At 43.7% G+C, this 22698-nt stretch overlaps 3 protein-coding genes across 6 annotated transcripts; 2 read left to right on the forward strand and 1 right to left on the reverse strand.

Annotated features, from left to right (window-relative positions):
* Positions 1-128: 128 nt before the first annotated feature.
* LOC109864752 (atlastin-3) lies at positions 129-6338 on the forward strand. 3 transcript variants are annotated; one of them, XM_020452679.2, is made up of 14 exons: positions 129-281; positions 1345-1554; positions 1731-1868; positions 2015-2119; positions 2213-2263; positions 2836-2892; positions 3076-3168; positions 3295-3433; positions 3528-3655; positions 3742-3798; positions 3976-4047; positions 4159-4350; positions 4527-4766; positions 4986-6338. In XM_020452679.2, exons 2-14 carry the CDS (start codon positions 1351-1353, stop codon positions 5043-5045), a joined length of 1536 nt encoding a protein of 511 aa, XP_020308268.1. In that variant the 5' UTR covers positions 129-281; positions 1345-1350; the 3' UTR covers positions 5046-6338. The 3 variants fall into 3 exon arrangements, with proteins under 3 accessions (XP_020308268.1, XP_020308269.1, XP_031654120.1); XM_020452680.2 differs by having other exon boundaries at positions 150-281; positions 1734-1868; XM_031798260.1 differs by lacking the exon at positions 129-281 and adding an exon at positions 647-805.
* A 795-nt stretch (positions 6339-7133) lies between these two features.
* LOC109864754 (cofilin-2-like) lies at positions 7134-12846 on the forward strand. Its single transcript, XM_020452683.2, has 4 exons — positions 7134-7685; positions 11194-11504; positions 11634-11710; positions 11905-12846. Exons 1-4 carry the CDS (start codon positions 7683-7685, stop codon positions 12015-12017), a joined length of 504 nt encoding a protein of 167 aa, XP_020308272.1. The 5' UTR covers positions 7134-7682; the 3' UTR covers positions 12018-12846.
* LOC109864753 (serine protease 23) lies at positions 12745-19394 on the reverse strand. 2 transcript variants are annotated; one of them, XM_020452681.2, is made up of 2 exons: positions 18947-19394; positions 12745-15440 (listed from the first exon to the last, which is right to left on the reverse strand). In XM_020452681.2, the coding sequence occupies exon 2, from the start codon at positions 15427-15429 to the stop codon at positions 14254-14256; it is 1176 nt and encodes a 391-aa protein (XP_020308270.1). In that variant the 5' UTR covers positions 15430-15440; positions 18947-19394; the 3' UTR covers positions 12745-14253. The 2 variants fall into 2 exon arrangements, with proteins under 2 accessions (XP_020308270.1, XP_020308271.1); XM_020452682.2 differs by having other exon boundaries at positions 12747-15440; positions 18427-19394.
* Positions 19395-22698: the final 3304 nt, after the last annotated feature.

Below are 22698 nucleotides of genomic sequence, written 5' to 3' on the forward strand. Positions count from 1 at the left end.
GATGGCATAACCACACTTTATATTCCGCGTTCGTAGCACTTCGATAAAACTACATTTGCCATCATCATTAGCGCAACTGTTATTGCCTGGAGGATCTTTGTAAATGTAGTTTAACTACTTCCCTGGATTACACCATTGATCAACACTAAAACTACAAGGCGATCGGACACGGAAGTGACAATTCGTAGTTGGAAAGTTTTCATGGTTGCAGTGTTGTTATTTTTCTGACTCATAGCTATCTAGCTTGTTCCTGTGAAATTCGCTCATTTGGGATACCAAAGGTAAAACAGTGTTTCAGTTAATAAATAACGACTGTTAATGAACAGTAAAATGTTAATAATTGTGAGAATGTTTGTTAGCTAGTTGCTTTTTTCGGCGAGCTAAAAGCATCGCTAATTTGAGCGTGCGGTCAGTTACGTTAGCTAAAATATTGTACTATGCCGTGTCAACTAGCTAGATTGCTGAATAATTTCACTTGCCAACTAATGCCCTCAATGTATCAAATTGTTATTGATTTAGAGTAGGCATAAACTGTTGTCTAGACTGGTAGTAGTATAAAAGGAGTGTGAAATTGTTTGGGCCTTTCTATGTACTGTTAGCTAGTTACACAGATAAGCGAAACCTGTGTTACTCTGTACACTGCCTGTCAGACAGTCATGGTACCACACCTTCAGAGCACCGGTCATAATTGCTAATTGGCTATCTTGTCTATGACAGGAGTAATGTAATAGTGTGTGAACACATTCATTTTAGTCTGATCTAAGAATGTCTAGTAAGGTGGGATATTGATGTAGCTTCCAACCAGGTAAAGAATTGGAATGTTGTGTTGATTTGATATAGCCCTATTGGCCTTTTCCCCACCTTTCAGCAAGGGTGGCTACTAGCACTGCAACAAAGAGCCTCATTGAGAAGGCTAAAGGAATCTCCGCGTGGATGTGGAGCGTGCATTAGCTCTCAGCAGGGTTGATGTATCGCACATTACTTAGATACAGTCCTGCACATAGACCAACATTGTCTAATGATTTAAAGAGTATCTCTGTATGAATAATTTCTCATTGGGTTTTCCTCGTGGGTGGGGGGGAATAACATTTCTATGCTACTCTGTCTTTCATGGCCTCAGTTTGAGCTTGAATTGTTTATACAAGGAGTGAGATGACATGTCCAAATATAAGGGCATAAGTTACCAGAGTTGTAACACCCAGTAGTTATACAGTATCATCAGCATTGATATCAGCTTGATGTGAGACAGGCCTACATCTAACCGGCAATAACATGAAACAATTCACGCCTCAGATAAGTACCTACATATAAGTCAAAATGTCATGTCTGTCCCGTCACCCACAGGGAGCGATGGGCAGTGAGCCAGGTCCAGTCCAGATTGTGACAGTGTGCAAGAAAGATCACTCCTTTGCCTTGGATACAGAGGCTTTAGGACGGGTTCTGCTTGCACCGGAGGTTCGGGATAAACATGTGGTGGTGCTCTCGGTGGCCGGGGCCTTCCGGAAAGGCAAGAGCTTCATTCTGGACTTCATGCTCCGCTACATGTACAGGAAGGTCAGTGTTTCTGAAAATGGAACATGTACAGCCACACTTGGTTCAAAGTTCAGTATGTCATTTGTTTTATGTCACATACCATCTTTCGCTGTGACGTGAATTGTTTCCTGATATCAGACTTAATCCCAGGGCTGCTGACCAGTCAGTAATGTGTAGCGACGTCTGTATTCCTCCAGAAGCATGGTGAGGAGTGGCTGGGTCAGGAGGATGAGCCCCTGACTGGGTTTAAATGGAGGGGGGGCTCAGAGCCAGAGACCACCGGCATCCAGCTGTGGAGTGAGGTCTTCCTGGTGGAGAAGAGTGATGGGATGGAGGTACTGACTCCAACATTCAAAACTATGCTCCTTGGAATGATTGTGCAAAAAATTGATATGTGCATTGGAACACAGAAGTATGCAAATTGTAATGTTTGTGTTGGTATTATGCATTTGATTGATGCATTGATTTCTGCCCTCGATAGGTGGCAGTATTACTGATGGACACCCAGGGTGCATTTGACAACCAATCCACCGTGAAAGATTGTGCCACAATCTTTGCCCTCAGTACTATGACCAGCTCAATACAGGTGGTCTGCTATGCACTCATGTAATTTGTTGTAATTGATGTTACTTTTTAAAAACATGTATGTAATATGGTTGTGATTGTTTCTCTCTTGCAGATCTACAACCTCTCACAGAACATTCAGGAAGATGATCTGCAGCAGCTGCAGGTCCGTCTTCCTCAGCAGTAACATGTTTGCCTGTCTGAAACGACAGACTCTTGCTAACTCGATTCTCGGGAGACACTGTAATGTTCCGATAATGAAAGGGGCTGTGCTCTTACAGTGGTTGGTTCTCTGGGTCTCTCTCACTGAAACACCCACACACACAGCCCTCCAGCCCCATCACCTTCCATTGCAACTATTCATTTTTCAAATCCAAGCAGCAAGAGGACTCAATCAGCTTGATTGCTCAAAACTGAGTTCTAAAACTACTGTAAATGTTGGACTCAATGAGAGTTAAAAAATAAACAGGGTATTCAGACCCAACAGTGTGTACACAGCTCGCCATGTGGTCTGGTGTCAGACAGACTAACATGTTCTACCTGTTCCACAACCTGAGAGCATTGCTCCCCAAAGGCATGGAAATATCAGGGGATTAAAAAACCTGACACGGGTTTTGGATATCAATGTGCTCATTCAAAATCAGAGAATTTGAATGTACCTAAAGTAAATTTTTGTCATTTATTATTTTATTTCCTCTGCATAATGAAGGACATCCTTTATGTTCTGTCTTCTTCCAGCTGTTCACAGAGTATGGACGCCTCGCCATGGATGAAATCTTCCTGAAGCCATTTCAGGTATGAGAACTAAAAGTCTTATAAATACAAAGCAATTGGTTATTAAGAATCTAGACCAATCATCTTTAAGTTCCCTTTGACTTTGCTTGCTGCTTAGGTTATAATATTTGCTAACTAAAAGTGCATTATTATATGTGCCTTGTTTTTAATTATATTGGTCGCTCCATTCTCCCATTTTCTCAGTCTCTGATGTTCCTAATCAGGGATTGGAGCTTTCCCTATGAATATAAATATGGTCTGAAGGGAGGCAGTGAGTTCCTTGATAAACGTCTACAGGTACTAGACCCTTTTTAGGGTACCATTTAATGTTGTTGGTGCTGCAATGTGTAAGATGAGAGAGTACACTTTGCCAGGTTTAAGTGTGCATTGGTGATAGTAACCAGTATTTGTGATGTTGTGCAGGTGAAAGAGACCCAGCATGAGGAACTACAGACAGTGAGGGAACACATTCATTCCTGCTTCACCTCCATCAACTGTTTCCTGCTACCACATCCTGGGTTGAAGGTGGCCACCAGCCCCGCTTTCAAGGGCCAGCTTAGTGGTATGGTTGCTCCTTGTCCATCTTGTTAATCCATCTAATGATATCCACCTGAGTGTCTGAGGAAGGAACTTAATCGGTTTCAAACCTGTGTCAGATGTGGCTCCAGAGTTTAAAGAGGAGCTACGCAACCTCATCCCCACACTGCTGCATCCAGACAACCTGGCTGAGAAAGAGATCAACGGCAACAAAGTCACCTGCAGGGGCCTCCTGGAGTTCTTCAAGGTGAGACTGTGTTTTTAGCCCTCTGAGGTTCCTGACTGCCAGGTTTGTATCATTGTTGTGTTTGACAGTGGAATGTTTGATTTCAGGCATACATCAAGATCTACCAGGGTGAAGACCTACCACACCCAAAGTCCATGCTGCTGGTACACACCCATTTATCACTTAGATTTCAGCATTACACCTCTTTGAGAGATGTAATGTAAATGCTGTATTGCTCTTCCAACAGACAAGTTAATATTTGAGGTTCTTAAGTCTTGAGTTTTTGTTGAATGTCACTAGTCCACTGCCAGTAAATGTACATTGCATCTCTCTCACACAAGGCCACAGCAGAGGCCAACAACCTGGCAGCTGTGGCGGCAGCCAAAGACCAGTATTACAAGAACATGGAGAAGGTGGGTTTGTGTTCTTGGCAAAGAAATCTATGTGCATTTTTTCATCTAAAATAAAAATTCCTCTTTACTCTTAAGGCCTTGCATTCTGTATTAATCTCTCTCGTCCTAAAGGTCTGCGGGGGAGACCTTCCCTATGTGGCTCCTGCCTCTCTGGAGGAGAAGCACCAGTTCTTCCTCCAGGAGTCCCTCCATGTCTTCTCCTCCACTAAGAAGATGGGAGGACAGGAGTTCTGTGACCGCTACCAAGACCAGCTTGAGGCCGAGTTGGTAGAGCTGTGGCAGTCTTTCAGAAAGCACAATGAGGTAAGAGAGACTGACTCACAACCCAGTGGTATCACTTGGTACCAGATCCATTTTTGTCAGTAAACATTTTATTTTCCATTTTAAATTTACTGTGGATACATAAAAGGTAGAATTATTGAAGTTCAGTTTACAGATAAACATTTTGATTAATATTTTATTTTATTTCTCTTTGAAAGTCAAAGAATGTCTTCACTGCATTCCGGACGCCTGCAGTGCTGTTTGTCCTTGTGTGCTTCCTGTACGTGCTGTCAGGGCTATTGCTCTTCATCGGCCTGGCTACCATTGCTTTTGCATGTGACTGTGTCTTGGGCCTGGCCATGGTCGCCATGCTCACCTGGGCCTTCATACGCTATTCGGGAAAATACCGGGGGCTGGGGGGAGCCATCGACCAGACGGCAGGTGTCATACTGCAGCAGGTGAGAACATCTTTTGAATTGTAGGTGTGGGTGAGACATGAGACAAGGCCCATTACAGTTGGTGCACAGAGTATGCAGTTGGACTGTAAAAATAAATAAATAGCTAAGCATAGTTGTTTGTGAACTTTTGTTAAGAATCAAAATGTCCTTAGAAGTAATTCAAGTACCCTTATTTAAATGTTTCATTCAATGCAATTTAATGATGTCCTTTTCTTTCAGGCCACTGTGGTGTTGAATAAGTCGAGGCCAGCGGTGGCTAAGATGAAGAAATCCAGCTAGATGGCCTCTTTATCTCATTGCAATACAAGACGCACACATCCCAGCACTAAAGCCTTACCATGCTATCACATGGAACCGACATATAGCACTGACAAGGTGCAGTTACAACACCAACACATGATTACAATGGCAGTGGGAGGTCAACATAATGCACATACACCAGCATCTTTTCAATCGCACAATTTTACACTACATCACTCTATCTACATCAAGATGAGACCATAGTCTTACAGAGTATCTGGGGCAAAGGTGCATTATCTCATACCCATGGGATTGTTTAATCCTCTGGACCTGTTTTTAACACTGACTGACACTGCCATTCACACACTCCTCCTTGTCTGTAAAGACAACCCAGTGATGTTTACTTAGACACCCTAGACCCAAGTAATGCATTGTTATTGGACATGCCATGGATTTCAATGCATCATAATCTATGTATCCTTTGTGACCAATGCTTATTACTAAGAGGCTTGCATGGAGGCTTTTAAGTCAAATTAGACTTGAGCAATTTATCCTCCTGATGGAATTTACCTATGCTGTGCTGTAATGGGGTATACATGTAGCCAGATATTCTTGACTTTATGCTGGTCTCTTTGTACCTCTCTGTGGCCTTGTGCACATTCCATCCCATTCCCAGTTTTGCAGCATGCTCCTTATTTGCTTCCCCTTATCCATGTCAGGGATTCCTTGTTGTACTGTTTTTGCTTTTGTGTTTTATTCCAGGCTTGGAATCCTACTGTAATAGCTCTCATTTTATGTTTTTACAAGCACACTTTAGAGGCACCACTTCTCCCTTGTAACTTGACCAAAAATTTATTGCGTTACTTCTGAAATTGAATGGTTGGTTGAGAAACGTTAGTTAAGTGGCACTTACTTGATGAATGAATGCTCCAAAGATGTTATATGTAAGATTTCGCTATACAGAGGATCACTTGAAATTAGATTGTGATCATTTGAGAACTTAAAAAAAAAAAAAATCTGGATTAGGTTAACTGGTTTGTGTGTAAACAAGTGATGGGTAATATGAGGCCCTTGGTCACCTGTCAGCCAAATAATTACCTGTAAGCAATGAAAGGCAAAAGACCTTGCTTGTCCTCAGAATCCAGATAATTATACATAGTTCTAAAAGTTGTATTGTGTCTGACTTTCTTTTTGCACATTCCATGTCTGTGTTCCATTCCATTGTTGAGGCAAACAATTGGAGGCGTTTTCCGCATTTACTATTGCACTCTCCCTCCTCTCTGTACTGTTACTTTTTAACTCATTCAACAAATAAAAATATACATTACAGTAGATGTATGAAATTCATTTTTTTTTTTTTTTTTTTTTAATCATCTTTTGCAATATTGTTTTGTGGCCTTGGTAACTATGTTTTTATTTACAATTTTTAGAATAAGTATTGCTTAAGCCAAATAAAATGCAAAAGACCTGTAAGTTTGGTTGAGTTCTTGACTAGTTCATATACCTATTTCACTATAAATTGAATATATATATATATATATATATATATATATATATACCTATGTCAAGCCAAAAACATTTTTCATTAAATGATTCTGGTGTTCCTTTTACTGATAGGGTCAGTATGGAATGGATATAGGCCTACAGATGATTGATGATATTATGAATATTGCAATAAGATTGCTGTCTTTTAATGATGATGAATCAATCACCCCTTACTGTTAGTTGGCATCAAGCAGGGTTATTGAATTAATTCATAGGGTGGGCGTGCTAAAGGACAGGTTTTTGTGTTGTACACTGCTTCGTTGTAACCGAATGAAAAGGGGTTATTATCCATTCATACTCCAGTGGCGGAGCCGTTCCCTCTTTTTATTTTGTCTTTGTCTCTCCTACTTCCCCCCTCTTGCTGTCACTCTTTTCTATGCTCCACAATGCTGCTCCCACCAGTATGTACTGCGCAGTGAAATTTGCTATAGCGAAAATCATGTCCTTGTTTCCTTATATGGTGATCGGCGTCGCGGGCTGCCTTGTTGAACCGAGGCGCGTGCACTGCCGCCGCCACCATTCGCTTCCATATTTGGAAGTGAGTTCAACAATCCTTGTAGAGGGGGTGTGGTGAGGCGAGAAAGAGCAAATGAGACCGAATACTGAGTTATTATGGAACCTACACTATGATAAATAATTATTATCGTATCTGAATAGCATACGTGTCCGTAGTCTTATATTGTACTCATAGAATCACTGTGATGCAGGGCGAATGTTTTCCCCAAAATATTTTTTCAAGTGAATGTCAGTGGCCGGCCTCAGGCATAAAAGCAACAGCATGCAGCATCTTTTGAAAATTAAGGGATACTCATCCTCGCATCCGTGCAATTCTAATTTCATTTAAAAAATGAAAATAGACTTCTATTTGATATAAATGTTGTTTATTTGTTCACATGTTATTTTTGATTTGGACAAACATTAAACGTTTGGCAAAAATTTATAATTTCTAATCCCACCATGCTCCATGTTAAAGCTAACGACCACTCTTTCCTGGAGATGCTCGCGCTTCTCACCCCGGCATCAATCACGCGCAGCTAAGCGCGTTCACGTGCTGTATCAAGTGTGTGCGAGATCGACACTGCAACACAGCTCATTCAATTTCTAACCAGACGCCGACCAATTCAAACAGCGATGGTACGTTTACATTTAACAACTAGCTATGTGGTATATAATTGAAAACAAATATATATATATATATATCACACAAGTATCATTACTGTTTTTTCGCTTTCTTTGTTGATGCAATGTATTTTAGCTAGGGAACAGCGAGTTCATTTTGAGATGAAACCGACAGCATCATCAGATTGTCGGGTCAGCTGTGACTGCTATGCTTGTGTTCTGGAACGTTTCCTAGTTGAATATTGAATCTTGGATGGTTGTAAATTCGTTTTAAAGTGTTTTTGAATCAATCAAGTGACTGTCCCTAACTCATAAAAGCATGTTTTATGCAAATGTTTGCTCGTCTCTTGACGTTATAATCGCCTAGCATAGGACGTGTTTGTATGGAAAGAAAACGACCCAAAAACTGCCTGGCGCCATTTTCTCCATCACCAATCTCTCGTCACTAAGGCCTAATGCCCAGTCTAGCACTGTAAGCAACGAGTTGCAAGTAGCATATTCGGTGATAAGTGACTGCTATCTAGTTTAATTAGCTAGTTACGGCCCAGTACTACTCACCCCCGCCACCCCCTCAAATTTGCCAGCTATCTAGCACTCTGGCCTTGCCGGTACTAAAGGCTAGTTTAGCTAGTTTAGCATGGCTAACGGAGTGCATTTTCTGTGCCTACACATAGCTAACTAGCCATTTAGCAAGCTAACTAGCTAATTTGATTTCCACCTCCTTTGTCTCCACCAGTCGCACGAGCCCCTTCTGTTTTTATTAACTAGCAAACTAACTTGCGTAGGTGCCATGACAATTGACCAACGTTAACTTAAATTATGGATGGGACTTCTGTTTACAACGTGTGAAAATAATCGCGTTAGCGGTCTGGTATTTTCTCGATATCGTTTTGCCTTATATAGTGCACATGTGCCATCACTGCATTCATGGCCCCACCCTGGTTTTTGGTGCAAAGAACATTTTTGAACCTTTTCTCTATTGTAAACAGTAGGCAACTAACGTTGGCTATTACATGTCTATCCTGAGGAACTTTATTTATTTAGTGATGGGTAACGTTATAACAGTCAGGCGAAAATGAGAAATTGTCGGGGATGACACCGTTATTCCACGAGCTAACGCTAATGGTTTTGCAAGCGTTTCCCACGTCGTTCTTCCTGGTTTCTACGGAACGAAGTGCCGGGATGCTTGGAACGAACAAATCTACTGTAGCATACGCAATAAACAATCCGTCAAATGTTTGTGTGGCACGCACCCGGGTCTCACTCAACGTACCTAGGCTTAACCCTGAATAAACTTGTCGAATTATCAACATGTTTGTCCAAAAGCGCAAATTCTGTTTTATTGTCATGCTTTCCGCATGGTATTAAATTATGTTCTTAATTTGGTGAATCTGACTGATTAGAGATGATATTTTCCCACTTGCTCTTCATTTGTGAGTCCCTTATGTGCCGTTCTTGATCACGTGAATAATGTATTACAACATGACATCAATGCTTTGGTTCTATTGTGTATACGATGAATGAATGGTCACTGTTGGACACGATTGGCCCCTGTTCCTGCCGAGTAGTGAGCTGGCTGGGTCCAAGGCTAGGCTGAAGGACGTGCTGGTTCTGTCCCAGCTATTCCGGAGGAGCCCACAGTAGTCTTTAGTGCCCTATTATGGGTGCAGTTGGACAGACGCAGGACAAACGAAGTAAAATGATTGGGTGAAGTCATTTCTTGTTGATAACAGCTACTTGGTGAAGGATTATTTTAGATTTTTTTTCACTTGATTTCAAGTGAATTTTAATAAAACGATTGTCCCTTTTCACTGCCTCAACTGACGGTCAGTCTGGAGAACTACCTTTGTAGTCACGAACCTGACATTATCTGTCTTATCATATGCTGTTACTTGAACCTTAACTTTTGGCAACATTCTGTGGTATTTTATGGCAGGAAGAAAGGGATCTCTCTTGCGCTGAAAAGAATATGCTTTCTGCATGGAGGGACTAAAAGGGTATAATCTCCACTGGCTTCTGGGTATTTGTCTTTTCATACAGTTATCCCCAGTCAGCGCTTTAGTCTGTTGTGGCTTGCTGCAGTGTGAAGAAACATGCATTGTCTGAAGAGATCTCAGAATAGTAGCAGGAGTGCTAATTGTTTTGGAAGATTGGTAGGATTAAGTGAAGCCAACTGCCATGCAGCTCCTCTTCAAACACTCTGGCCGCTTCACCCTTGGTAGTGGTGCCTTGCTCTTCCTAGAAAAAATGATTGCCCTGGAAATAGAAGTCTTTCCCCGGCAGTACTTCTAATACTCTTGCAATGTCTTTTCCCACCTGTTGAGGATGTCTCTAATCCAGATGTTTGGATCTAAACTCACCACTAGGTGATTAGGTCCTGAGCCCAGTGAGGTCTCTCGCAGGTCCTGGCCATCCTCACACCCAGAGCAAACAGGCCCACACCCTTCACACACAAATTACTTCAAAGTGGGTCACTACAGTGGCAGGGCTCTGGAAGGCATGGATGCCACTCTCAAGCCAGGAGGACATTTTTAATGAAGGCCGCCTCGGTTGTATGGATGTGGCTTTACTTGGTGAAAAGAGTCTAGTCTACCTGATTTGGCAGAAGGCTGATGAAGGGATTGGCCAAAACCTGCCAGACGGAGGGATGTTTTGACACTTGGTAACATCCTCTGGCCGGTTCCTGCATGGGTTGACGTGATACCTGTTGGGTAAAATGCCCTAATGGAAATCAGAAAACCGGAGCAAGGTTTATAGGGCTGTTGTGACTCTGATGTGGCCTATTTATTTTTCCCCCCACAGAGGATCCATTGTCTGTGACCGACCCACACATTCTAAGGCTTAATTCCTGTCCCCACCTTCACTCCCATGGCTATTTGTAAAGCAGTTACTTACGTGGCATGGCTGGCTCTCACATACTTTACACGTTTATAGTAGGAGGGAAAACCCCTCCTTGTGCAACCTGGTTTTATCTGCCCTTTTTTCAGAGACACCTGTAACTGGCCCTTATCAGGCAGTGGCAATCTATCAATGCACCTTTGGCATGTTACTTTATTTACAAAGGTACACCAGACAGACCAACATTCATCTGTCCCCCTCACAGCTACAGGTATCCCTTACTCATCAGAGATTTTGGTGTGGGTTCCCCAGATTGTGCCCTAGTTTGGAAAAGGGGTTCAACCCTGTGCCTTATTCTGAATGCCACGCCTGCTGAGTCATGCATGCCATGCATCATGCTTTTCTGGTCAGTGCCATGGATGGGGACTAGTATAGTCGCCATTTCTTGACTGATCATGTGGGTAGAGGTCATAGAAACCATAGGATTGCAATCTGGCTTATGGTGCCCCACACCCATAGGACTAATGGCCGCTTGTTCATAAATGCTAGTCATTGTGCATCTACCTCCCTATTGATTCCCTTTATCAGCCGTCCTTGAAGGGTGCAGGGTTCCTGCAGTGTGAGAAGTCCAAGGCAGATGTATATGACTACTCTCACTGACCTCTCTCTGTCCCTCTCTGCGCAGGCTTCCGGGGTGACAGTAACAGATGACGTTATCACAGTCTTCAACGAGATGAAGGTGCGTAAGGCACAGGCGAACGAGGATGAGAAGAAGAAGAGGAAGAAGGCGGTGCTGTTCTGCCTGAGCGAGGACAAGAAGCACATCATCCTGGAGGAGGGCCAAGAGATCCTGACAGGAGACGTGGGTGTCACGGTCCAGGACCCCTACCTGCACTTCGTCAAGATGCTGCCCCCAGACGACTGCCGTTACGCCCTCTACGACGCCACCTACGAGACCAAGGAGACCAAGAAAGAGGACCTGGTCTTCATCTTCTGGTGAGGAATGAGAGGGGGGCTCGGCTAGACTTGTGTGTAGGCTGAGGGGGGCATCGTACATTTTCTGCTATGGTGTCACTTGGCTTCAACACTCGGGACAATGGTTAAACCATTACCCCTCCCTCATAGGGCCCCAGATGGCGCTCCCCTGAAGAGCAAGATGATCTACGCCAGCTCAAAGGATGCCATCAAGAAGAAGTTCACAGGTGAGAAGCACTGACAGTTGCAGGTGTAATCGAACTTTTGGGCTCTGTGGGCTCTCCTCAAATTAAATGGCATCTCCTTGCTCAACTCTATAGCTCTGTGTAATTTAATTATGTTTATTTTTTTTTGGGGGGGGGGGGGGGGTAATAATATGCAGCGTGTCCTATGTGAAGCTACATTTTTCCCTCTGTTTCAGGTATCAAGCACGAGTGGCAAGTGAACGGTTTGGAAGACATCAAGGACCGGCGCACCCTTGCCGACAAGCTTGGAGGTTCATCGGTAATCACCCTGGAAGGAAGCCCTCTATAAATTTAGCCCCAGGCTTCTACTGAAGCCAGACATCTGAAGGGGTTGGCTGTTCATTCCAATATGGTTGGGAGGAGGGGCAAAGCAGGACCAGGATCATTTGTGGGACCGTTGGGGGGAGGGGTATTGTGGGGGGGGGGGGGGTTGAAAGTGACAGTTTTCAAATTCCACAAATGCAGCCTGTCATTCCAGTTCACATGACATAATGAACACGAACAAAACGCACACTAAAAAAAGCAATAAAAAAAAATAAAAAATTGATGAAGGATGATGATGATGATTATGAAGACTAAATATGTAAATGTTTGAGGACATGGTTTTGTTCTGTCGTCATTCTAGTGGAATCCAGATCACAGAGAAAAGGGACAGGGCAACAACTGTTACAATTCCAACTTGGCTCCAGCAAGATAATTTTCTTAATTATACAACTACCTTTTTTTTGCCAAACTTCTAGTTAAGTTTTCTAAGTGTGTGTAGTTGAGACTAGGTGTAGTACAAGACCATTAATGCTTGATCGATTGCATGTGACGCATCGACGTTCTCCGGGGGAGCACGGTTCATTTGGGGGTGGGGGGGTTGAAAATGCAAATTACATGACTTTTTAAGTGAGTCCAGTTATTTTTATTTCCAGTTCTGAGTTAAAATAAATAAACCATGGCATTGATGTAGTAATTGAACACATTCCTTATACAACAGGATCTGGTGGGTTTAAAGTGTGAAGGTAAGATGGGGGTGACGTATTTGAACAGCCTGTGTTCAGAATTTAGACTGGTATTGAATGGTGGATGTTTTGTATCGTCTCCTTATCTCTAATAAAAAGGCACTAAACGAACTTTGTACTCTGCCTTTTATTTTTGTCTAGCTTGTGTGATTTGAGGAATGACAAGCTAATATGGTTGATAATCTAGCCTGTCCAAATGGAATATGTGTTTTAGGCAAAAATATTGATATCCTATTGGCTGCCTTTACACAGGCAGCCCAATTCTGATCTTTTGCCTAATTATTGGTCTTTTGGCCAGTGAGAAAATATATTGCCAATAATTGGTTGAAAGATCGGAATGGGCTTCCTGTGTAAATCATTGTTAAGTGTCTGGGTAATATCTGAATAAATTGTCACTTCGTTGATCTATTAAATGTTTGGTTGGTTCAGGAACCTGCTTACACTGGGAAGTGATACTTTTATTTGAAATTGGTGAACTTGGTTTTCTGTGCAATGTATACCTTTTAACATCTGCTTGATTGAGTTTTATTGTCAGAAGTGGTCAAATTTGAAAAAATTTAAATAAAGACCAAAGGCATGTATCCTAAATGTTTACATACTGACCACATGAGGGCACTCTAACTCCGAAAAGTGGATTCCATTTTACAGTAGCAAGTAGCAACTCATTTTTTGTATACCTGTTGGTTTCCATAACTGACACAAGCATTAATGATAAACTAAAAGATTTATTAAAATAGGCATTTACAAAAAATGTCACCAACATTCTGATTTTCACCCCCTAACCCGCTTGAAAGCAAGTAGTTTATGCTGCCAGCATTGAGTAAGAAATTCCCTTAGGTTTTCAGAGTCTGACTTTTGTTGATTTCACCATTGATACCTTTGACCCTTTTTGACATGTTTGGTGTATTGAGGTGCCGTATCTTGTCAGTGTGGCTAGATATGCCTCTGGACCATTGGGGCTGAGTGTATATATTTTACAGGTGTCTTTCTAATCCAGAATGAGAAGTCCCTGTACTTTCCAAAATCATTCACATCCTTAAGTGACGGTACCCTCCCCACATCTCTTTGTAAAATCAACTCCACACCCGCACATTTGATCCTAAATGTTGAAAACATGCAGCCACAGTATTACGGAGAACAATGGGAGAGTATGATATCTAAAAAAAACAAAGTCCAATAGTTGCTCCATTGGCTAACGCTGTTCAATACTATTCCAAAGTATAAAGTTAATGGCTGCTACCATAGTTATAAAACAGCAAGGCTCCTAGTCACAGTGGTTAACACCTCCAAGGGAAACCTGTTACGGTGTATGACGGTTTAGCAGTCCTGTTTTCGATAGTATTGTAGATGTTTTATTAGGATTAAATCCAGTTTCACTCTTACCCTTTTAAAAATTGAGTTGGGGAGTAATTTCCTCTCCACATCTCCTTTAAAGGTTTTTGTGCTTACTTTAAATAGTTATCTGTCATGGACTTCATAGCCTCTTTTTTTATAGGCCATCCCCCCTCCCCTTCTCTCTCAGTCCTGACTACAGTCCACTCGGTTCCCATGCACCCAGTAACAGATCTGGGCAAACTTCAGCGGGGTGAATCTCACAGCCACGTTGTAGTCGCGGTTCTCCCCATCAATCTCCAGCCACTGGTGTCCAGAGAAAATGCCGATGACTTTCCTCTCCCAGCGTTCCAGAGCCGTGTCCCACACGCGGCCGTACACCCCAGAGCCGCTGGCCCCCGGCCGGGCATCACAGTGCTGGTAGATCAGGTCGTTAGACTCGTCCTCCACAGGACAGAAGCGGTAGACCAGCTCCCCAGGCCTGTCACTGTCAAACCCAGAGAAGTGGATGCGTTTCCCTGCCAGGTCGTCAGAGGAGGGAGCCACAGACAGACGCATGAAGGGCCGGCGATGGGGCCAGCGCAGCTCCAAGAGGGCGTAGTCAAAGTCCATGCTGACCTCTTGGGGGCCCTGGATCCAGCCCTTTGGGACACGGGTGCGTTTGACCCGGACCCAGCGCACCAGGGGCTTCTTGGTGGGGGTCTGGCTGGGCTTGGTGCCGTTGATGTACGGAGGAGTCAGGAAGCCTACCCTCAGTTTACGGGCTCCCTTGACGTAGTCCTTCCCATCATGCACACAGTGGGCGGCCGTCAGGACATGGAGTCGAGACACTAGGACCCCAGTGCAGCCGGTGGAGATCCTCACAGCTGTGGAGAATGGGTAGTCCAACAGGAAGTGGTCACCGCGTATGTTGAAGCGCCCATCAGCCCCGTAGATCTGTCTTTTCTGACGTCTGTGCCTACTGGTAACTCTACGTCCTCTTGTTGGAGGTTGAATGGCAGGACTGATGGTGCCCTCATAATTATCCTCATCCGCCACATCCACAGTGGTGAGGGTACGAGAACCGTCTGCATAGAGCGTCTCGAATGCCAGCTGCTCAGTCAGGTGCTCTCGCCTGCTCTCTTGCGCTCCTTTGTGGTAACAGCTGGCATTGCAGTGAGTGGTGAAGTCTAGTTGAGTCTGGGAACTGAAGCTAGAGCGGGAGAGGGGCAGGGGTGCATGGGGCACCAGTGAGGGGAGGTGGACGGGGAGTTGGTGAGGGGGGGCTCGAGATGGCAGAGAGAGGGGGAGGAGGAGTGAGAGGAGCAGGACTAAGATGGAGAGATGAGCCAGGCCAGAGTTTGGATGTGGATACATGGTCATTGAGAAAAACACTGAAATGAAAAACATATAAAACATTTAATGTACGCTCCACAACAATACACAAAAGACACAAAAAAAGGAATCTACTTATCTGTGAGGAACAGTAGGGTATAGATGAACTAGGAATGTCATGGACTTTGCAGAAACCTTGTTTGATTAAAGACGCTTAAAAACAGATCATCACTAATGAAACACAACGGTGTGGAGAACACTGGCTTTACTGGCTTGTCTCCCCAGTTTAAGTACATCATTCACAAACACTCTCAACCCATAATCCCCCATAAAACCAGTCCACTCTCAGTCTGACACATGGCTTCCAAATCCCCTCGCTCAGAGCCCATACACGCGGGATCAGCTAATGCAGGCTCATGTTGCAATGCAGGTCTGAATTTTCATTTCTTTGAATAGGTTACAATGCAGCTCTTGTTCCTGTCTATACTGTGGGCTATTCAGAAAATGTCATTTTAAACCACGCTACAAGGGTATGACAAGCATTAAAATGTCAGTTCTGCTGGTGGTCTTAGTGCTCAAAGAGAGGTTTGTTATACAAGCCATCTGGTTATGTACACAAGATAAGAGTACATAGGGAAAGTGGCTGTTGGGACACACATTGGATATCGGTCGTTGAGTTAGGACACTTATCGTTGCACCGTTTATTTGTCTGCAAATTCATTCGTATCATAACGTTTTGAATCTTGGCTACCGTGTTGTGTATGAGTGGGAGGATAGGTGGACTAAAGGGGAGGGGACGTGCATTCCAGCTTGCTCTGCGGAAAGAGAAGGGCGTCTCAAATTATATTTATGATAAGGCTCTGGGGCAAGGTGGTGTCTGCCGTCAAACATTAACTACCTTTCTATGTATGAGTGTCGTAGGCAGGCTCAGAGGGTCCAGTGGGAACTCGATAGGTAGGAAAACTATGGACCCTCAGGCTCTAGTGGCGTAGAAGAGAGCAGGTGTCTCAAGACCCGTTTATACCTGGTGCTAACATGCATCCTGTGTCCAGATAATGTCCACATTCGTATTATGCCCACATTTTCAAATAGGCGTAAACGATTAAAAGACGCATTGTGAACTGATTTTGATCAGATCTTATAAGTGTAAACGGACAAGATCAGGACACACTCTGACCTACACTGCTATGCAGTCAAAAACAGCGGTCACCACACCCTGGTCTCTGATCCCCTCCCATGTTCGTGCCAGGTATTAGTGGAGCATAAAAGTGGAATAATTCAGCGCTAGCTGTGCCACCAGAGACTCTGGGTTCACGCCCAGGCTCTGTCGCAGCCGGCCGCGACCGGGAGGTCCGTGGGACGACGCACAATTGGCCTAGCGTCGTCCGGGTTAGGGAGGGTTTGGCCGGTAGGGATATCCTTGTCTCATCGCGCACCAGAGACTCCTGTGGCGGGCCGGGCGCAGTGCGCACTAACCAAGGTGGCCAGGTGCACGGTGTTTCCTCCGAATTGGTGCGGCTGGCTTCCGGGTTGGCGCTGTGTTGAGAAGCAGTGCGGCTTGGTTGGGTTGTGTTTCGGATGACGCATGGCTTTCGACCTTGAGACAAGATAGTAACTACTAACAATTGGATACCACAAAATTGGGGAGAAAGGGGGGGGGGGGGGGGGAGTGGAACAATAGGCATTGGCATACAAAGAGAGGCAGGGGAAAGGTGGAGGCAAAAAGTGGAATTCCCACCACACAACTGTATCATCATAGTGTAGACAGAGAAGATACAGTTACTCAAAGGTGCTCATGTCTTGAATAGATGCAGCCTAGGGACTCCATTTGAGGGGTTACTGACCTACACTGCTATGCAATCAAAAACAGCAGTCGCCACACACCCCTGGTCTCTAATCCCCTACACATCAAACATCTCCATTTAGCCATCTTTTATTGGGATTTTTACAAACATGTCAGAGAGGACTTAACATGAGTGTCAACTTCTAAGGCTATTAAAGTCTGTATAGACTGTAACCTTTATAGTTTCCATGGTCTGAGACAGATTAGCTTTAATTGTGGAAAAGGGATAGAATATCAAGTAGAATCACACATCTAACCACACGAACCTATAATCAGCAAGCATTTGATGAGGGACCCAAAGTAATGGATAATAAACGTCAAGAAATATCATGGTGAGTCTTTATTCCATTTTCCAATAATCTGTGGAGGGTGAGTTTGGTTTGAGTGACCCTCCATTGTTAGTCCCAAAGTACACAACAGTAAACTGATCCCCACATTAGAAAGATCTTCCGGCTCTAACACATTGTAGAGCCAAACAGCCCAACAGCCTTTTTGACTCCTCTCTAAGGCACTGGACCACCACTAAATCTGTCAGCACCTTGCATCAGTCATTTCAAATACATTTCAATTCCAGTCAATTTCATTTGGCAATTTGAATGGAACGACCTTCCATATAGATCCCATTTCTGACAAGCAAAGCTGATGATTATAGCCCTCTCAGAGGGTACTATACTAGTGCTACATAAATCCATGACTACACGGAACTCTATTCCACATTAAGTAACTCATACAAGCAGTAAAATTAGATTTAAAAAACAAGATTAAAATACACCTTACGGAACAGCGGGGACTGTGAAGAGACACAAACACAGGCACAGACACATGCATAAACACACGATAACATACGCACTATACACACATACACATGGATTTTGTGTTGTAGATATGTTGTAGTGGTCTGAGGGCACCCACTTAATGTGTTGTGAAATCTTTTGTGAATATATTGTAATGTTTTTAAAATGGTATAACTTCCTTAATCAATCAATCAAATGTATTTATAAAGCCCATTTTACATCAGCCGATGTCACAAAGTTTTGCTGGACCACAGGAAGAGTAGCTCTGCCTTGACAGCAGCTAATGGGGGTCCATAATAAATACAAATACAAATAGCCCTCTGAGGGATCCTGAGAGGCTAACAAGCATCAATGCACATATATAAGCTACTAAGCACATAAACATTCGAATAATGGATATATGTACACCTGAAAGCTGTTGTCGGCATTCTTCATCTCATCTTTGACCCTTGAGTGAAGGCTCTGGAATTCTGAGAACAACCTGCTTCCCAGGGCCAGAGCTTTGTCCTGAAAACCCCCTCACTGGGTCTTTTGTCATTCCCCAACCACATTCATCATGAGTGAATGTAGTACTGTGCCATGTACACTCGTTGGGTTGTTGTTAGACCCCAAAGACAACAGATGATGTTTACCTTGCCCTGTCACTATTGAGTTGCACCAATACAGGGGAATAGTGCTGGGTGGGAGGCAGTATACTCAACTCACTGAAAGGGGGGGAGTGACTTTGGCAAAAGTACATGTTTAGCTATGAAACGTTCACTTACAGTAGTGGAGCAACAATATTAGTTACTTTGCAAAACATTTCCCAGACTAAAAAAAGTGATGTTACAATGTAGCCTCCTGGTGACAAACCAGCTATAATTATATTCAAAATAACGATTAACAAATTATTAGGCTACTTAGAATGACAATAAATGTCATACTGTACCTTTTTGTTAAAAGGTTAGTCTGTGTTTAAATCCAATTCACGTTTTCGCCCCCTTCAAAAATATCGGGCATATCAATTCTCCAGATTTCTCCCATCGCTTCAGTGTGACAGGTATCTATCTATCTCTCTCTCTCTCTCTCTCTCTCTTCACAGTTCCGCAGAGAGCGAGTCCCCACTTTGATAACGTGTCCTAATCAATTCGGTCAAAGCAAAGTTTATTGGTGAGAGTCAACTATTGGCTTATATTCATTCCTACTCAAAGTGGCTGTCCGTCCGTGTGAGTCGCTTCAACTGCTATCCGGCTCAAACGCGCTTACAAATAACTGTCTGAAAATGTTACTGAAAATGCATTTAGAGGCGCTCTCCCTCACGGTCCTAGCGCCCCTGCTGTACACATAAAAAACGTGACATGTCTCAACTGGACAAATCTGCTTTTAGGATGGTGAGAGAAGATGGGTACTGACAGAGCACATACGAAACATTCTGAAGCCTTCAAGTCAAGATCATTGTGTCCTCCAGCTGCAAACAGTCCAAGTGAAACTGTTAACTTGTTTCTCCTGTCAGGAGTAGACCTTGGCACTAGGGTTGGGGAGTGAATCAAATGTGAATAGACTGAGGCTATATCAAATGCCATCTGTCATTTAGAGCCGAAGAGATGCTGAAAAATACAAAATTGCAAAAGGCTCTTAAAATTCTTAGTCCCTGATACAGTTGCAAAAAAAGCAACATACATGGACTTATTAAGCAGCCTATAATGTACAGTTGTGGCCAAAAGTTTTGAGAATGACACAAATATAAATTTTCACAAAGTCTGCTGCCTCAGTTTATATGATGGCAATTTGCATATACTCCAGAATGTTATGAAGAGTGATCAGATGAATTGCAATTCATTGCAAAGTCCCTCTTTGCCATGCAAATGAACTGAACCCCCCCAAAAAAACATTTCCACTGCATTTCAGCCCTGCCACAAAAGGACCAGCTGACATCATGTCAGTGATTCTCTCGTTAACACAGGTGTTGACGAGGACAAGGTTGGAGATCACTATGTCATGCTGATTGAGTTCGAATAACTGACAGGAAGCTTCAAAAAGAGGGTGGTGCTTGGAATCATTGTTCTTCTTCTGTCAACCATGGTTACCTGCAAGGAAACACGTGCCTTCATCATTGCTTTGCACAAAAAGGGCTTCACAGGCAAGGATATTGCTGCCAGTAAGATTGTACCTAAATCAACCATCATCAAGAACTTCAAGGAGAGAGGTTCAATTGTTGTGTAGAAGGCTTCAGGGTGCCCAAGAAAGTCCAGCAAGCGCCAGGACGGTCTCTTAAAGTTGATTCAGCTGCGGGATCGGGGCACCAGCAGTATAGAGCTTGCTCAGGAATGGCTGCAGGCAGCTGTGAGTGAATCTGCACGCACAGTGAGGCAAAGACTTTTGGAGGATGGCCTGGTGTCAAGAAGGGCAGCAAAGAAGCCACTTCTCTCCAGGAAAAACATCAGGGACTGCTGAGGACTGGGGTAAAGTCATTTTCTCTGATGAATCCCCTTTCCGATTGTTTGGGGCATCCGGACAAAAGCTTGTCCGGAGAAGACAAGGTGAGCGCTACCATCAGTCCTGTGTCATGCCAACAGTAAAGCATCCTGAGATCATTCATGTGTGGGGTTGCTTCTCAGCCAAGGGAGTGGGCTCACTCACAATTTTGCCTAAGAACACAGCCATGAATAAAGAATGGTACCAACACATCCTCCGAGAGCAACTTCTCCCAACCATCCAGGAACAGTTTGGTGACGAACAATGCCTTTTCCAGCATGATGGAGCACCTTGCCATAAGGCAAAAGTGATAACTAAGTGGCTCAGGGAACAAAACATCGATATTTTGGGTCCATGGCCAAGAAACTCCCCAGACTCCCCACCATTTCTGACTAATTCCAAGCATTGATTATGCAAGAATGGGCTGCCATCAGTCAGGATGTGGCCCAGAAGTTAATTGACAGCATGAGAAGGCAGATTGCAGAGATCTTGAAAAAGAAGGGTCAACACTGAAAATATTGACTCTTTGCATCAACTTCATGTAATTGTTAATAAAAGCCTTTGACACTTATGAAATGCTTGTAATTATACTTCAGTATTCCATAGTAACATCTGACAAAAATATCTGAAGACACTGAAGCAGCAAACTTTGTGGAAATTTATATTTTTGTCATTCTCAAAACTTTTGGCCACGACTGTAGGCTATTGTATATCTAATGCAAGCAGTTTCCAGTAGTCCACGTGGATTATCCCAGTCTCAAAAAAACACAATAATTAAGGTATGGGTTGCAATGGATGCCATCCAACTTCTCCATCTGGACTGTTTTCCATCATATAGGATTTGATGAAACTCACCTGAACGGAGACATATCTATCCTTATTAGTGGTGTGATTATAAGCCACAGGCAGGCTAAGGAATTCCTGAGATGTTGGGGCATGTTGTGGCAGTGATGGCGGTGTTCATTCATTCCCTGCCCACATCCCAGTCAGGGGGGGGGGGGGGGGGGCTATGTGGACATTTGGATTTTTCTAATGCACGTCTCAGCTCATTCTCCCAGTGACCCTCCACTGGCGCTGAAACAGAGGTCCCACTCACAGACACAGCGCCTTCTGGAAAGTTGTGGAATCTACCAGCAAGGACAGAACTCGAGCTCTCTCAAAGACAATGTGTCTGCTGTTGTCCCCAAGTGGGTGTGTATGCTTTGTCACTGTGAATGTCACACATACCTAGCAAAGGTTTACACTTTGGCCTCTTTATCACCCATCCTTGAATTATTTTGGCATGGCTCATCACAGCTTGCCTTACGCCTCCAGGAGCTAGAATATGAGATGACAGATTCATGAGTTTTTCACATTAACAAGCGACCAGCAGTCTGTGTTGGTGATGAATGGGTTTTCTGATGCATCCATCTTCTCTCCGAGGTGCTCCAGGGATATGTTGAGAGAACAGGGAATTGAGGCCAAAGTTATTACAGGAGTTTGCCTGGTAGTAGAAGCCACATTAAACTGGGAATGCTGATGAAGGGGTATTATATCTTGTTGGTAGAAACAGTCCTGTAGGTGTAAGTGCGTCAGGCTGCAGCCACGCCGTTTCCACTGATGGTATCACTCTGGCTTTGGGCAAACATGAACTGTGTCACAGCAGGAGAGAAAGAGATTTCCTCTGTGTGTGTTTGGCATCAAAATGACTAAGATCCCTCTGTTCCCCTCTGCTCCTTTTTTTTTGTTCCTCAGGTCAGTTTTCCCTCTCACACACTCATGCCTCTCTGGGATTGTCTCTACAATCATACATTTATATAACATTGAGCATCAACAGACCAATTAGAACCATTAATCATATTCCAATGAGATTTGGGATTTTTTTTCGGCATGTTCTACTTTCCAAATTTCCTCCAGTTCCACCTCTCTTTCAGCGTGTGTAATTAGGAGGACCTAATGAGATGTTGTAAAAAATAGGCTCCTGGTCAGGATTTCTGCAGGACTGACTCCCGCCAGGAGTACAGTGGAGCGGTTGTTCCTGCCCTGACCTGGGATTCACGCCTCACCCAGGAGAGAGAGATTCACGAGGGCGCTTTGTAAAAACATTTTGGTCCTGTAAAATGTTGAAAACATCTCCCTTTAAAGAACCCTGTCTCCACACACAGGTCCTGGGGGTCAGTGGCCTTGGGGCTCCTCTCTCTTCCCCTCTCTCCCTGAACCAGTTACTCTTTTCTAGATGATTCAGTT

The sequence above is a fragment of the Oncorhynchus kisutch genome, linkage group LG19 (assembly GCF_002021735.2).
Source record: "Oncorhynchus kisutch isolate 150728-3 linkage group LG19, Okis_V2, whole genome shotgun sequence".
Taxonomy (NCBI): Eukaryota; Metazoa; Chordata; class Actinopteri; order Salmoniformes; family Salmonidae; genus Oncorhynchus; species Oncorhynchus kisutch.

Excerpts from the sequence above, each read along its gene's own strand:
- LOC109864752 (XM_020452679.2), top strand. The coding sequence starts at position 1,351 with ATGGGCAGTGAGCCAGGTCCAGTCCAGATTGTGACAGTGTGCAAGAAA. Across the intron at positions 3,169-3,294 it reads TCCTTGATAAACGTCTACAG|GTGAAAGAGACCCAGCATGA; the intron begins GTACTAGACCCT and ends GATGTTGTGCAG. Across the intron at positions 4,351-4,526 it reads CTTTCAGAAAGCACAATGAG|TCAAAGAATGTCTTCACTGC; the intron begins GTAAGAGAGACT and ends TCTCTTTGAAAG.
- LOC109864754 (XM_020452683.2), top strand. Across the intron at positions 11,505-11,633 it reads GACCTGGTCTTCATCTTCTG|GGCCCCAGATGGCGCTCCCC; the intron begins GTGAGGAATGAG and ends CCTCCCTCATAG. Across the intron at positions 11,711-11,904 it reads CATCAAGAAGAAGTTCACAG|GTATCAAGCACGAGTGGCAA; the intron begins GTGAGAAGCACT and ends CCTCTGTTTCAG.
- LOC109864753 (XM_020452681.2), bottom strand. The coding sequence starts at position 15,429 with ATGACCATGTATCCACATCCAAACTCTGGCCTGGCTCATCTCTCCATC.